At 44.8% G+C, this 16,326-nt stretch overlaps 1 protein-coding gene across 3 annotated transcripts in view; it reads left to right on the top strand.

Moving 5' to 3' along the window:
- ARID5B (AT-rich interaction domain 5B) overlaps window positions 1–14,739 on the top strand; it is a 179,393-nt gene extending 164,654 nt beyond the window's left edge. For all 3 annotated transcript variants that reach the window (XM_046026990.1, XM_046026991.1, XM_046026992.1), the window contains 2 exons: window positions 4,878–5,076; window positions 8,553–14,739. In XM_046026990.1, coding sequence (XP_045882946.1) covers window positions 4,878–5,076; window positions 8,553–10,724 — 2,371 coding nt within the window. In that variant the 3' untranslated portion in view covers window positions 10,725–14,739. The remainder of the gene's footprint in view (window positions 1–4,877; window positions 5,077–8,552) is intronic.
- The last annotated feature ends 1,587 nt before the right edge of the window (window positions 14,740–16,326 follow it).

Here is a 16,326-nt window from a genome sequence, read left to right on the forward strand (position 1 = left end):
TAGCATTTTTGCCCTGACACGCATACCAACTTTTTTCCCCTCTGCCCCTAAGATATTCTGTTCCGAGGGCACCAGGAGGTCTTTGGGCTTAGACTTTTTCACAGGTCTGATGCCTTTAAAGTGTCTACAGAGTAACTAGGGTGAGTTTGAGGATCAACTACTCCCCTAAAAATTCTCTGCTTTCTTTCCCCAACTCTCCAAATTAAGTCAGTTTTAGACAGTATCATAATATCGTTTTGCAGAGCTCTATCCATAGACGGATTCTCATTTCTCCTCCTGAGCACTGCTGGCTCAGTGTTTGGGCTCCAAAGTTCCGTCATTCTATGCAAGCATGAATCAATACAGAAGATTATTAGTGGTTACTCGTTCAGATGCGATTTGACATTATTTTCCCTCTGCCTATGGGGAGAGAAGGGAGAAGGCCGCCTAATAAAGATGAAGAGTCTTTTCTTCTTTTGTATGAAATGCAAATGATGAGGACATGTGCCATATACAGTTCTGGAGGCGAGGCTGCTGGTTTTTGTTGAGAAAGAGAGGCAAGACCCCAGAGGATTTTAGAATTTGTAAATATAAAATTATCTGCCTTGGTGTTTAAAAAAAAAAATAATAAAAGGGAGAAAGAGTTGGCAGGTTGCCAGATTACTTACATTACAGTAATAGATTTGCTGACCCCTGACTTCTGCTGTAGAGAAATGTATTGAATTTTTCATAATATCAGATGAGGCAGATCTAAAAACCGAGTAGACGGCGCACCACCATTATTTAACTTGAGATTTAACAAAGCCGAAATCTTTTCAAACCAGCAATTTCTTGTATGATGATAATTTGGTGGCTCAGATGCTAATAAATCAAGGTTATAATGCTATTGATTTGTTAATTTTAACTTGGGTTGATTTTGAGTCGTCTGTATTTTAAAAAAGGGGAAAAAAAGAAAAAAGAAGAAGGAGAAAAAAAAATCTTGCTTTCACAGTGACTGAATTTAATAAGAATCTTGGTGATAGCAAAAGGCTCCCCTACTGTTTCTGCTTTGGGGTGGAAAATGTTATTCTTGTATTATTCCTAGGGAAAAATAAAATCTCATGCTGCTACAAATCTTATGCCTATGGAAAGATGTTATTTTTTAATACATGATGGCTTACCTATTTCAGGGCCATTAATGGCATCGTAAATAAGCATTTTGCTAATCTGAAATGTGAAATCTGGATAATAATAAAGGCCCATTTATCTGCCTAGCTTTCAATTCCCAGAGTAGATGTAGATCAGGGGTAAAAATCTCTCTGGATTTTCTAATGAATATATTGCTTCTCTTCCCCATTACTTCCGCCCACCTAAAACCCAACCCACATTCTTAGAGTTGCAGCCCATTGAAAATATTTCTCCTGTGTAATGAGTTCTTGGAGGCTGGGGTGCATTTTTGCTTTTATCTGTATAGTTTGGAAACTGATTAAATCTTTGTTGTACTACAGATATTTGAGGAATAATCATCCGCAAGGCACAGGCATGTTGCATTATACTAGATTCTTGATACAATATGGACAGCCTCAGCTTCCTGCATTGGGCAATGTTGACCTTAATATTGGCTAACCTGTTTGTAATGGTATCACATGTACGCTAAACGTTTAAATGTTCAGAAACCCATAATCGCTTTCGTCCTCTTGCGCTGTGAAAACTTCTAATAATCAAATGATAAGATCATATCCTGTGGGGTAATTGTGTTGTACCGTGACAGGATAACTGAAAAAACATTCGGTGAAAATTGCACCGAACGGAAATCACTATATGAACGGTGATTGTTTGTGTGCTGGGCAAGACCGTGCCCTGTTCTTCAGGGCTTAGCTGGTCATATTTCTACTTGTTTCCTTTTAGCTGCTGCCTTTCTTGTTTTATTTTGGGAACTTTTTTTCCCTGAGCCACTATAATTATCTTTCAGTGATTTAGAAGGGAGGGGGGAGCCACTCAATTGACCTTCTCACACACACACACACACACACACACACACACACACATACTCGCTTGCTCACATAGACTCTCCCTCTGGAAACCTTGAACAAGCAAGGCTTGTGTTTGGATTCAGTTTTACCTTAGTCATGCCTCTTTCCAGATACAAGAAACATTTAATTCCACATTTCCTGCTTCTGGCTTTAGGCCTTTGACCAGCAAAGTGAAATGTATTTTTTAACTGCTGTCGGACAGCCAGCTGCTGAGTTGAGTGAAGAAGAAAAAAAAGAAAGCAAAAGAAAAGGCAAGAAAAAGTGGGGTGGGGGGGTAGGGGATGAAATGGAAATGTTGCCCTGCTTCTTGAATCTGCAAAGCTGGGTGAGGAAATTCAAATCTCCTTAGCGCCCACCCCTCTGGAGGGCCTGCCGGGCCGATCCCAGCCGTCAGAGCTGGAGGTGAGGGGTCCCCTGGGGCCCGTGCTGGGTGTCTCCCACCCAGTTCTCTGCCTCCTCGCACCCTCTCGCCACACTCAGAGGTAGTGGGGCCGTGCTACCCTGCGAGGAGGTCTCCTCCAGGTGTCGCCGTGTCAGTGAGGGAATGAAGTCGAGGGCAAGGGTGGTCCCAACAAACAGCCACCGTCAGAATACCCAGACTTCCGTGCTGCTCAGGTTCCCATGGCAACCAAACACAAGTAAAACAAACCTATCTGTCCCAACAATAAAAAAAAATGTTTTCATTAAAGTCTATTTAAAATATTTTTTTTCCAATGTAAAATATTCGATGCCTTTCGCTCCCAGACAGAAATCCCCAACCTGCTGATGTTGAAAGGGGATCAAGTCCCCAGCAGAACTGTGCAGATAAAAGGGATTGGGGTAACGTTGGGGACTTTACAGACGAGACGGGATAAATTCAAGTATGAACAAGATTGCTTTTTTCTCTCTTCTTCTGCTTAGTTATGCTTTTTATTATATAAACATTAACTGTAATATTACAGTGGGAAGCCATATATTATTTTAGTAAGTCTACACAGAGAGAACAGTTCCCAGTTTTAGCAGCTGTAACATGTTTAAACTCAGTTTGTAATGGGATCTGAAGATAACTATTCCCCATGGGCTGTGTTGATCTTCATGGCTGGCCCCCTGCCAGATGGAGGGCTCGAAACTATTATTCACGCCTCCTTGCACATACCTTGTCCGAGCATGCTCAGTAAATGAATTTTGTTTCTAATACGTTGTAAATTGGGATTTCGTTTTCCCATAATGTACTTGGTATTTTATTAAACGGTGAAATATTATCACAAAGGCCCGCACGTCTGTACTCGGGAACCTGTTGTACAGTTGTGTGTGTTGAAGGAGCGGAGGTGCGGATCTCATGCTTGGAAACCACTTTCAGTGGATCACTAACAGATAGCCAAACCAAAGAAGTTTCTGCCTGGAAGTCTTAGTTTAAAAATAATTAGGGTTCCCAATATTTGAACAGATTTATGTTGTTTATAAGCCAAGTACATTTTCTTCATTGAGTCAACTTGTCTTATTTAAAACAAATTATGTTTGCTGTATTAAAGTTCATATTTTTTAAGGCTGAGTCTTGTATTAATCCCACAGTGAGTCATTAATCATACCAAATGCATTATAAAAACTTTAATCACTGAAGTTGAAACTGAGATTGTAATGCAATCCATCCCTTTTAATTACATCAGCTATTTTTCCCTTTCAGATCAAGAGCTATGTCGCAAAGGGAAAACAGATTAAAACTAGAGCTGTTTGATGTTTCTCTTTTTAGAACAATTTTATGTACTTTGTTTTAAAAGTTATATAATTGAAGTGCTTGAATTTTTCAGCCCTCTGATTTTTGTGGCTTGAGTGGTCTGTCCGCCCTCCTGCTCCCCGGGGACCTCTTTTGTTTGGCACCCCAAAAAAGGAGCTCATACTGGAATCCCTTACCCGCCTCGGAGCTCGGGAGAAGATAGCTAGCTCTCACAGCCCCACTGTGCGTGCCTCTCATAAGCCTCTTTATCTTCAGTGTCTGGTCTATACCTTGACGTGAATGAAAATATAAACTTCAGGGGCAGGCAGAACAAGGTTCATATTCCACCTCTAACAAAAGGTGTGATACTTGAGCAAATTATTCAGCCTTTCTGGGGCCTCATCTGCCTCATCTGTTAAAAAGGGAGCGATACGGGTGCTTGGGTGGCTCAGTGGGTTAAGATCAAGCCCTGCATCAGGCTGTCTGCTCAGTGGGGAACCTGCTTCCCCCTCTGTCTCTCTGCCTGCCTCTCTGCCTACTTGTGATCTCCGTCAAATAAATAAATAAAATCTTTTTTAAAAAGGAAGTTGATAATGGTAGTCATGGTCATAGTAGTTGTAATAACAATTATAATAATGATGTAAAGATTACACAGAATAATCCACACAGTGTATTGAGGACATTAACCTGGGCCATACCAGTACCTCCCAGGATATCATCGTCATGAGGTCACGGGCTTTGAGTGTTTTGTTCACTACTGTACCTCAGTGCCGTGAACACGGTGCACACAGTAGGTGCTCCATAAATCACTGCTGGCAGAACGGCAATTGAATGGCAGCCATCGCAAGTGTGGCTATTATTGCTGTGTTGTTGTTGTTGGCCCTTAACCAGGTTCCATGAGCTGTGATAATGACGTTAACTTCGGATGCTTCCATTGGTATCTTTGGTATATAGAGTTACAAAACCAGAAAGATGTCTTGCAAAGGAGTGTTTGTAAGTTGTGAGGTACCGGTTTTTGACCGAGGAAGTAGAGCCCAGAGCTGTGGAGTAAGTTTCTAGAAATACACTGGTGTCACTGGAGATGGAGTCATTCAGTAATCCGCTTGCATTGAGAAAAGAAACTAAAACCTAGTGGCTTCGGTGCTCCTGGAATTGCCTCCCATGACTGATCATCTCTTCTGCTATCCTTCCAGATTAATCCTACCGTATGAGAGGTTTATTAAAGGAGAGGAAGATAAGCCCCTGCCTCCAATCAAACCTCGGAAACAGGAGAACAGTTCCCAGGAACATGAGAATAAAACAAAAGTATCAGCAACCAAACGCATCAAACATGAAATCCCTAAGAGCAAGAAAGAAAAAGAGAATGCCCCAAAGCCCCAGGAATCGTCAGAGGTGAGTCACTGTCCTCCATAGAAATACCTCTGTGAGACCCATCCTGTCCCAGGTCTTCTGGAGCCCTGCGTCCGCAGCCGGGTCCCTGTGCCCCTGCAGCCCCAGACTGAGAGCACCCCTCTCCCCCAGCTTCACAGTTCCCCAGAAAGCGGGTCTGTAGGTCCACTGGGGTGCTGGAAGGCAGTGCATGATATTACATGGGATAGGCCAAGAATAGGATCTAGAAAGAGGGGAACATCCTGTGGAAAACTGAGAGCAAACGCCAGCTTTGAAAGAGAAGGAACCAGAGCTTCATCTCTGTGAAGCCACGGGGACTCTGGTGTGAACCATGTGGCTTCTTTGCCATTTCACAGCCGGTCTGAGGGGCTGGTGGGCTCGGAAACACGCTTTGTGGGTTCTAGCAAGGAGGGATGTTGAAACGAGGGGCCGTGTCTCTGCAGAACTGTCCTCGAACCTTCAGAGATTCCTTTGCCTCCTGTAACTGACCTCTGTGCAACTGAGCCTTGGGTTGAGACCAACTTAGTATCTTAAGTACATTTTATTTATAGGAGAATTTTGAAATTGTTCCTCTGAAACCATTATTATCTCTCATGTTAACAGGTAGTTTCTGAGCCTTTTTAAACCAGCCCCATTACCCACAGCCCCCACAGCTCTTTGGTAGAAGCCATTACTCATCAGTGTATAGCCAGGCATGGAGGCTGATCTGGGCTCTGTTTCAACATGAATAATAAAAAATCCTGCTGCCCATAAAAAAAAAAAAAAAAAAGAACTTAGCAGCCACATTTGGAGACAGCATGTTCTAGGATCCAACCCCAGAGGGAATTTTGGTGCTGATATTAAACACCCCCTAAAAAATCAGGTTTATAATGAACACATAAGAGACTCTCTAATTAAACACTGGCTCAAAACACACACACACACACACACACACACACACACACACACACACACACACACCAGCCTCCTAACTAGAAATTAAGCTACCCAACTGACTCCTGAGTAAGAAGATACTATGAATACCAAGAGAAGACTTTTGTGTTGCCTTCATTTTTGTTTCATAATTATTCTAAGCTTTAGTGATTAAAAAAATGGGGGAAAAAGATGATGCAGAGAGATTTCTAAACATCTGCAAGCTTGCAACATAAATGGCCAAAAGCAAGGAAATTCCAAGTTAAGGCTCACATTCCATTCTTCCTTTATCCTGTTGGCCTGCTGATTTATTACAGGGTTTTGGATCAGTGAGTTCTATTAGATACCATATGTACAGCATTGCCAAAGCACCAGAGGACAAACTGAGGCCAGAGGCCAGCTGACCTTTGAGTGGCTCCACTGTGGGGATGGAGTTTGAAATGGCTGTTTTTGTGAGGTGGGGGAGGGATCTGAAGCCCATTGCCCTGAAGCCCATCAGCGTGGGATGTACCTGTCAGCAAGAGGAGGGTCCGGCTCCCTCTGGCTCACAGAAACCCTGAAAACCATCAGGCTCCCTGTTTCTCATAGGCCCCAGTGCCTCGGGGCATTGTAAGTGTCTGGCAGGTCAAAGGGTATCATGATCAGGTCATCTGATCCACCTGGAATCTCACACCCTCTCCAAGTTGACCTTATGGTAAGAAGCTCCCCACTTACAACATAAACCCATGTGTTTGACCAGGTGTATTTCTTCTTGTTGACTATGCGTTGGGAGTTTGGATTTTGTTATTGCCATTGGTGTTTTTATTGTCTTTAATTTTTTGATATTTTCAATACGCAGCAGTGAACACAATGGAGATAGGAGGGCTTCTAAAGCCCTTCCAGCCAAACCCACTGTCTTCAGGTCATTGAATTGCAAGTTGCCTGGTGGGAAGGCACCATGTAGCATGTCAAGGCAGATCCTAAAATGCCTAAAAGGGGTCCTTTGCTTTTTTCTGCCTAACTTTCAGAGATTCCCTAACCTGTTTTCCGACGACAGCCACAGAACTCTGTAACCAAAGGCCTGGGTCACAGAAACTTCAGTGAGTCTGAGTATCCCTGTAGCTTCACTTCAAACCACAGCCCCGTCGGAAACGAACATTTAAATGCAATTTGCCTTTTTTCCCTTGACGTACTCATTTTTCTGTATTTTCATGTAATGCATAAGCTCAAGAGACCAGTGATGATTGTTAATGTGGAACAAGAAATGATATTTGTCGTGGAAAAGGCAGCTATTAGTACAAAAGAGAGAGAGAGTAAGAGGAAGGAAGGGAGGGAGGGAGGGAAGAAAAGAAAGACAATAAGCCAAAGCTCTTAGTTCTAACACATGCCTAAAAGACAGGGACATCTTCGAGTGGATTTAAGGAGAAACATCATAGAAAGGGTATGATTCCTTAAAATGTTTATTTCTATGCATCCCTACACCAGAATCCTCAATCTTACCCAAAGATGTTAATGTGTTCAACACTTCTTTTCTTTAACAAAGAACAACGTTCAAGGGATGGGATGCAGCGGAGCCGGGGCAGGGGGCCTTGGGAGAGAAGACCAGCTCAATTCAACTATTTTGTGACTGTTCCCTAAGACATGTCAGGACAGAGTGACAGTTTTGAAAGGGCCTGTCAGCCAGCTGGGTCACAGATGGAAAGTTAAAATGACCTTCTAAGGTCAAACTTCGCACAGCTACATAATGCAATGAATGGGTCAAATTGTGCCCACAACCTCGGTCAATACGGACACATAAAGAGCATCCATCTCCTTGACTACGGTGTATTCCAGTGAGCAGAAAAGCTGAATTTGGGGCGGTGCTCACTGCCTGAAGTTTGATGACTTCATTTTTAGCTTTAATAGAAATGTAGTTTGCTGCAGCCTAGAAGGACTTGGAGTCCTTCTGTCCCTCAGGTAGACAGGCTGGTGTTGCATCTGCATAATTTTCCAGTATTTTAGCATTTTCTGCATGTCATATGGTGCTGAGTAGAAATTAACACTTACGCGTTGCTAATTTTATGCATCGTACTGAACACCCTGGGTTGGGATTTGCTCTCTCCGAGAAAGGCAAGGGGTTCTAGTAAGTTTGTTGCTTGTTGTTGACATGGGGTTGGTTGGTTTTTGAAAGAGAGATGCTTAAAAGAAAAAAAAAAATCTTTCTCCAAAGTGTCATAAAGCACAACATGTAATTTAAAACCCATTTGGATAATTGACTGATTTGACAAGAAAACAACCTCAGAATTAAACTATATATTAGAATCAAGGAGTGATAAGATGGTATGCCGTGTGTACAGAACACTTCGCTCTTTTGATAGGTGTCTCACAAGGGACTTGAGCGAAATATGCATTTCTGCCCTAATGTTTCTGTAATTTAGATTTCTTTGTTTAGAGCTGTGATTGGGGGTTAATAAAGCTTTACAGAAACTCCCTGAGCTGATTGACAAGCCTGTTTTCAAGAAAAACTGCTGCGTGTAATATTTTGTTTCATAGCAAAAGTGTCAACGCATTTGGCTTCCTTCTGACTGCCTTTTGAAATATTTTATCAGGTTTCATCAGAGCCAGAGAAGGAACAAGAGACTTTAAATCAGAAGACGGTCACTGAGCCTCTCCCAGCAGCGGACGTGAAGAAGAAAATGGAAGGCTACCAGGATTTTGCAGCGAGGCCTCTGGGGTCTAGAGCAGACCCAGAAAAGGACAGCGACACAGATCAAGGTGCCAACAGTGAGAAGGCGGCAGAGGAGGTGGGAGAGAAGGGGCCCGCTCCTCCACTCCCGAGTGCCCCCGCGGCCCCTGAGAGGGCTCCGGCGCTGGGCCCCGGGGCTGGCAAACAGTCCCTCACCTCCCCCAGTGCTCATGTGGACTCAAAGCAAGACCCCCAGACCTGCTGTTTTACAGAGAACCCCGACAGTGAACTCCAAGAAGCCCCCTTCCCTGGCTTCCCCACGACGCAGCCCCCCCCGGCAAACCAGAGCGAGCTGGAGGATGACAAGCTGCCCGCGATGGCGGACTACATCGCCAACTGCACCGTGAAGGTGGACCAGCTGGGCAGCGATGACATCCACAACGCCCTCAAGCAGACCCCGAAGGTCCTCGTGGTCCAGTCATTTGACATGTTCAAAGACAAAGACCTGACCGGGCCCATGAATGAGAACCACGGACTTAATTACACGCCTCTGCTCTACTCAAGGGGCAACCCCGGCATCATGTCCCCGCTGGCCAAAAAGAAACTTCTGTCCCAAGTGAGTGGGGCCAGCCTCTCCAGCAGCTACCCCTATGGCTCCCCACCCCCTTTGATCAGTAAAAAGAAACTGATGGCCAGAGATGACCTGTGTTCGGGTCTGTCCCAGGCCCACCACGGCCAGGGTCCCGACCACATGGCGGTCAGCCGGCCCTCGGTGATTCAGCACGTCCAGAGTTTCAGAAGCAAGCCATCGGAGGAGAGAAAGAGCATCAGTGACATTTTTAAGCACGACAAGCTGGGTCGGTCGGATCCCCACCGCTGCAGTTTCTCCAAGCACCACCTTAGCCCCCTTGCTGACTCCTACGTCCTGAAGCAAGACATTCCGGAGGGCAAGGAGAAGCTCTTGGAGAAAAGGGCGCTCCCCCACTCCCACATGCCCAGCTTCCTGGCCGACTTCTACTCCTCTCCTCACCTGCACAGCCTCTACCGACACACTGAGCACCATCTTCACAACGAGCAGACATCCAAGTACCCCTGCAGGGACATGTACAGGGAATCGGACAACAGCTCATTTCCTTCCCACAAACACCAAGAGAAGCTGCACGGGAATTATCTCACGTCCCTGCACCTGCCGGACAAGAAGGCGGCGGCGGCAGCGGAAGCCCCCACGGATGATCAGCCCACGGATCTGAGCCTTCCCAAGAATCTGCACAAACCCACGGGCAAGGTCCTGGGCCTGGCGCACGCGGCCCCGGGGCCCCAGGAGAACAAAGGCGTCTCTCAGTTCCAGGTCATGAACAGCCAGAGTCGGGACTGTCACCCCAAAGCCTGCCGGGTTTCGCCCATGACCACGTCGGCCCCGAAAAGGTACCCGGAGTCGCTTTCCCGCGCGGGAAAAGCTCACCACATGAGGCTAGAGAACTTCAGGAAGATCGACGGCACGGTGCACCCCGTCCTGCAGCGGAAGGCCAGCCCTCAGAACATTGGGGCCGCGCGGCCCATCAAGCGCAGCCTGGAGGATTTGGACCTGGTGATCGCGGGGAAGAAGGCCCGGGCCGTGTCTCCCCTGGACCCGGCCAAGGAGGCCTGCGGGAAGGAGAAGGCCTCCTCTGAGCCCGAGAGCGAGGGCGGCAAGGCGGCGCACGGCGGCCACGTGGGGGCCGCGTCCGATGGCCACAAGCTCCCGCTCTCCTCCCCCATCTTCCCAGGTCTGTATTCCGGGAGCCTCTGCGGCTCCGGCCTCAACTCCAGGCTCCCCGCCGGCTACTCCCATTCTCTGCAGTACTTGAAAAACCAGACCGTGCTTTCTCCGCTCATGCAGCCCCTGGCTTTCCACTCGCTTGTGATGCAAAGGGGCATTTTTACATCGCCCACAAATTCTCAGCAGCTTTACAGACACTTGGCTGCGGCCACACCCGTAGGAAGTTCGTATGGGGACCTTTTGCACAACAGCATTTACCCTTTAGCTGCTATAAATCCTCAAGCTGCCTTCCCATCCTCTCAGCTGTCGTCTGTACACCCCAGCACAAAACTGTAAGCCCAGCTCTGCCCGGCCTCCCGTGCAGCGGCGTGGCTCATGGAGCTTCCCTCCCAACCCTGGGGGGTGACGGCTTGTAGAATTAGAAGTCAGGATTTCTTCTAATCCGGGGGTGAGATCAGTCCCAGCCAAAGGAGCCGCCAAGGGGAGGTGAACATACCTGATTTTTCTGGGACAACTCCAGCCTTGGCTGGTCAGTCTCAAAACCCCTTCCAACACAGATGCCCTTGGACCTACATGGTTCGCTTTGCACGAGGGTCTCGTGAAGGGACGTATGTGTACCCGGGAAGAATTTAGAAGACCCCGTCTTGAGTTCCGATGGTCAGGAACAATCTGGGCAAAAAAAAAGGGGGGGGGGCAGGCATTTCACAGGAAGGGGCAAGGAAGACTGGCAAGCGTTTGCCAAGGGATGCCCCTCTTTTCCTAAAACTCTCCAAGGTTCAATCAATGCAATGTATAGTGGAACTTCAATAGATCTTTCATTTTGACACTATTAAACAATCCAGAGAAGTAAACACTGTTAAAATGACTGTATATATTTGCTTCTTGAAACTACCCGTATCACTGTTTGCTCACCTAATTTATATACAGGTAGTTCCATTTTCTCCCGGTTACTTCTTGTCCTTTTTTTTTTTCTTCTTCTTTTTTTAATTAAACAGTATCGCTTTTGTTTGCAGGTCTTTTGTTTTTGTTTTGTTTTGTTTTGTTTTCAAGGCTGACTGACTGTCCTAGTTGTTGATGTGTGTTTGTAATTTTTCCACATCTTATCATTTTGAGCAGCTTTGGGTGGTAAAGTTATTGTTTACAAATTGAAGCAACTGATTCTAGTGGAACAAACGAAAAAGAAACAGTTGAGCACACAATAGTGCAAAGAATGCTCCTTTGCAGATCCGCAACTTAAGGATTTTGTTCCTCATAAATGGCATAGTTGAAAGAGCTTATACAGTGCTCACCGGCCAAATGCTTTGCTTTGAAGTATTGGGTTATGTGAAAATATCGAGCATTGTACTTACCTTATCTAGGCTGTGAAACTGTCCTACATACCAGAGGAATCATAAAAACAAAAACCTCACTGGCAGCAAGTCGCTGAATTACAAGAGTCTAGAGGACATATTTGTGGGCTGCACAGATATTTTAGGAATTTCAGAAATTAGAACAGAAGCCAAAATGATTTACATTGGTGTTGGCACTGATCCCTTTAAACAGTGTGGGAAAGGGGGTTGGGAAGAAGATGGAGCTCGACGATCCGGAAGAGAACGAGCGGCTGGAGGCCTGGGCGCCAGATACCTTCCCCGGGCCGCGGTCTTTTGAGTAGTAGGTAGTCACGTTGCCTTCATCGAATTGGTTTCTTGTTCCCAAGAAGAATCTCCCAGGCCCCATCTTTGGGGAGAACTGGCATACTGGATGACCCATTTCAAAAGCAAGTCATCTTCTTGGGGTTTGTGGGGCGTTAGATTCGGGTGTATGCGTGCCCACTTGGTGGCGTGTGTCATGTCTCTAACCAGCTGGCAATACGGTCCACCTTACGATTTCTTTTGTCGCTGGAAGAAATGGTCAAGTTGTTCACGCAGTCAGATGTGCAGAGTGTGTACTGTCATTCTTGCCCCGTTGCTCCATTCGCTGCTGAGCTGTAACATCAAGGTGGATGCGTTTTTCTAAGCGTGTTAAAAGTCCATCGATACAGAGTGGATTTTCTCTCCGAGTCCCATCCCTGCTGATAAGACTGCTTTGATGAACTCCCCAGCCAACCCTCCCCTCCCCCCAAACTCCCAGTAGACAGTAGAACCATAGTTAACCAGTCTTTTACCTCTGAGATATTTAATTCTATGAAAATTGATGACAATTTTCAACTTCTAAGTAGGTAACTCGACTGCAAAATAATCACAACTGGTAAACAAGGACACTGCGGCTCTTAAACAAAGCCATGCATGCCGTGCATTTGTATTGAAATGTCTCCATGATATGAAGCCAAATATTCAATGTAACATACTTAATATCCAAAGGTGGAAACAAAAGAATGTAGAGATCTAGTGTTAAGAGTTCCATTTGCTTCAATTAATTATTTACCTTCCTGTGGAATTTCACATATATATATATATATATATATTTACATATATATATATATTTAATAGAACAATAGATAGACTAGTAGAATATAGATTATAAATGTGTGAGTGCAGATTATCCTGCTATTGCACAAGATAGAGGGGGAAAGAAATCTCAATTCCAGCTGGCAGAACGCTAGCCAGGACACCTAGAAGAAAGTTGCACTAGACTGAATGGTCGCAGAATCAGAGGACATGGAAGAACACGGAATCTCCAGGGTTTCCGCAGCAGACATGGGCTAGATCGTGCACAGTCTCTAGGAGTTTGTTTCTCCAAGAAATGGGGCCGCCTGTCCCTGGTGGAGCTCACCTATCCATTTGGAATATGGGCATTTGTTTTCCCCGCTACAATGATTTCAGTCTGGTTTCATCATGTTGGAATTCAATCACACCATTTTTCAAACAATGTTAACATAGTCCAGCTTTTGTTTTTCTCATCTCTTCCGAGAGGAGACTCACTGCTTCTGTCTGAGGAAGCTCATACCCTCGGCAAAACATCAGGACGAATAAAGAGAAATGGGGGTATACATTCCCAACAGAAGCAGTGTGTTATTTGTTTTAAAACTCCGAACAGAGATCTTGGAAATCTTTCAAAAAGACCATTGAATTCTTCATTGGCTGAGAACTACATTTTAAAAAGTCTTAAATAGGGCTTTGTTTGCATTGTTTGAGTTCAAGGGGCCTTATTATTGAATGGAATTGCACAAGCCTTTCTTTGTGCAATCAAACCATTGTTATTGGTAGTTTAGTAAAGGAAACTGTGGAATCTAATTGGCAATGGAGTCATAAATCTATTTACTGAGCGTGGCTTCCAAGAAATGTTGCAATTCAAAATAGCACTAAGTCCGTGATTTACTGGAGATTTGGAGATTCTAAATAATATTAAAAAAAAACAAAAACAAAAAACCTTTCCGTGCAACTTCTGGTTTAACTTTTGGCAACTCAAAAAAACAAAAACAGAAAAGCAAAACAAAACAAAAGAAACAAAACAAAACAACAACAACAAAAAAAAACACCCCAGCCCAGCTGAGTTTCAGAATTTAGTATTCTTCTAGTAAGTGATTGGAACTTGTAATATTTGCCACAGGACTGACTTATTTATTTACTAGCTAGAAGCTCTTAAGTTCACTTGTTTATCAGGGCATATACAGAAGGGTTTATTAAAACTCAATGTTGACTTTACAACTTTCTGACCTGGTGCATGAATTCTCAAGTACTGTATTTCAGTGTGTTGGTGTGTCTGATGGAAATTTCAAGGTGATCCCACAAAAATATTTTATGTAGTGTGCCTTCAAAGAGAACCATTTCTTTCTCTTCACTTGTTGTCCCACAAAGTCACATTTGGTGGTGGTCAGCCAAGTCCCATCTGGTCCAGTTTTACTCTTGTCCCAGTTTTAAAGAGAAATGGGAACAAGTTTGTCCTGGTGAGACCCACACCATTGCAATGATTATCTTGAGCACTTAATTCCAGTGTTGGCTGTTGATGTATTTGATATTCTGCTTGTCTCCCCATGGTTGAAATATGTCTGAAAAATAGCAGCATAATCTCTTGGCTGTTTATACTTTTTTAAACTTTCCTGTGTTGTAAATATTGTATACTTTTGGTGATTCCAGCTACGTAACCTCTATGCTCTGTAAGGTGATTATTTGTATATAGCAACATGGCCCAGTGATATTACATAGTTTCCCAATGGAGAGGTTATTGAGTAACCTTTGCATTAGTTTAAACACTACCAGAAGAATGCTGAGCCAAACTATAAACACTCAATTTTGTATGTTTTCCAAATTGTACTTATTACTGCTTTTGATACTGTATTACGTGCCAATAGTTTCCCAATCACATAGCAGGCAAGAGATATTTTGTACTTTTTGATCCACTGTAATATTTAATAAAAAATGTTACTATCTGTTTCCTTTTGGGTGTGAGCAATCTGTTACTTCTTCCTGAGATGTCCTGGGGCCTCATAAGGGTTCTTTCCTCCCCTTTGTCTCCAAATTGAATCACAGCAGTGATGATGATGATGGCGGTGATGTTGAGGATGGTGTCTGTAGTTTGTTGACAGCCTGCTGGGTGCCCGGCTGGCATCCAGTATCTTTAGTGTTCACAACCCCGCAGGAATACAGGTGTGCCCATTTTACTGATGAGAAAACTACAGCTTAGAGGGGCAAATCAATTCACCCCAGATCACGTGACTAACAAACCAGCAGAGTCAGGAATTGAACCCAGAGCTCTTGAGTCTATGACTTCCTTTGTACACCAACCATAGTCCTCTCCTGGAAAATAACAAAAGTCCACTATCTGTCTACTTAGTCCTCAAAGAGTTGCTCATACCTCAACTGCCAGGCGTAATGTTAGGAGCTGGCAATACAATGGTGAGGAAAAGATAAATATTGTCTCTGGAGCTTATGTATTTTATGTGAAAGAGTTAATCTAGTAGTCACCCATATAAATACAAAACCTCACCCTGACCTAGTTCCAGGGGAGAGGAGGGTGGTGATAAAGTGATAAATGAGGAGGAAGTCGTGACTCAACTGACATGGGAAGGATGGGTATGAGCTGACCAGGTGAGAGGAAACTGGGAGAAGAGGAGTCCAAACACAAGGCACAACATGTGCAAAGGCCCTGTGGCAGAAACAAGTTTGGCTTATCAGGAATCAAAAAAAAAGGAGAGAGAGAGAGAAAGAAAAGAAAGAAAGAGAGAAGAATGAAAAAGAAAGAAAGACTTGTGTGAAGGAAGCATGATTTACAAGGTCCAGGGAATGAGGTTGAAGTAAGGTGAGAGAGTATTGCAGGGGCCACATGGGTAGAGCTAAGAGACCAGCTGAACATTTGGTCTTTTTCCTAAGAGGAGGTTGAAGCAGGGTGGTAACTTGTTCAGATTTCTTTCAGTGTTGCTTCCTGTGGGAAGGCAGATGGAGAGCAGTCTAATACACTCTACACTCCACCACCCCAAATGAAATGACCAGCGCTTCTCCCAGCACCAAACAGCTGGGAGAGCAGAATGTTCTGGCACCTGATGAAGATGGACAGAGTCCTGACCATCCATCCCCTTCATCCTCTGCCTCCAGGCTCCCCCCTGGTTTGGCTCAGCTTACTATGAGCTGAAATGAGGCATTCACGAAGTAGTACTCTGTGTGCTCCCTTCTTAGTGGGTCCCAGAGATCAGGCCTGGGGAGAGGTTGGACAGACTTTGGTGGGGGTCTTGTTTTACAACACACACCATCTGGTCAGGATGGACAGGAGAGAGTAAGCTGCGAGCAGGTGTGTCACCACAACTCTGGGGCGGGGGGGGGGGCAGGAAACAGCTATTCTGACAGAAGACACTAGATGCTTTTTCTTATCAGGGAAAGGACCAGCAGGAATTGCAGCAAAATGTCCTGGGCTTTGCCCTCTTCTTGCCGGCTCTCACCCCTTTGTAAATCCAAACACTCCAGACCCAGGTAGGACCCCAGCCCTGTGGTCCCCTTGCCTTGGCTCTGGTTCACGTGGATTTCAC

The sequence above is a fragment of the Meles meles genome, chromosome 13, assembly GCF_922984935.1.
Source record: "Meles meles chromosome 13, mMelMel3.1 paternal haplotype, whole genome shotgun sequence".
Taxonomy (NCBI): domain Eukaryota; kingdom Metazoa; phylum Chordata; class Mammalia; order Carnivora; family Mustelidae; genus Meles; species Meles meles.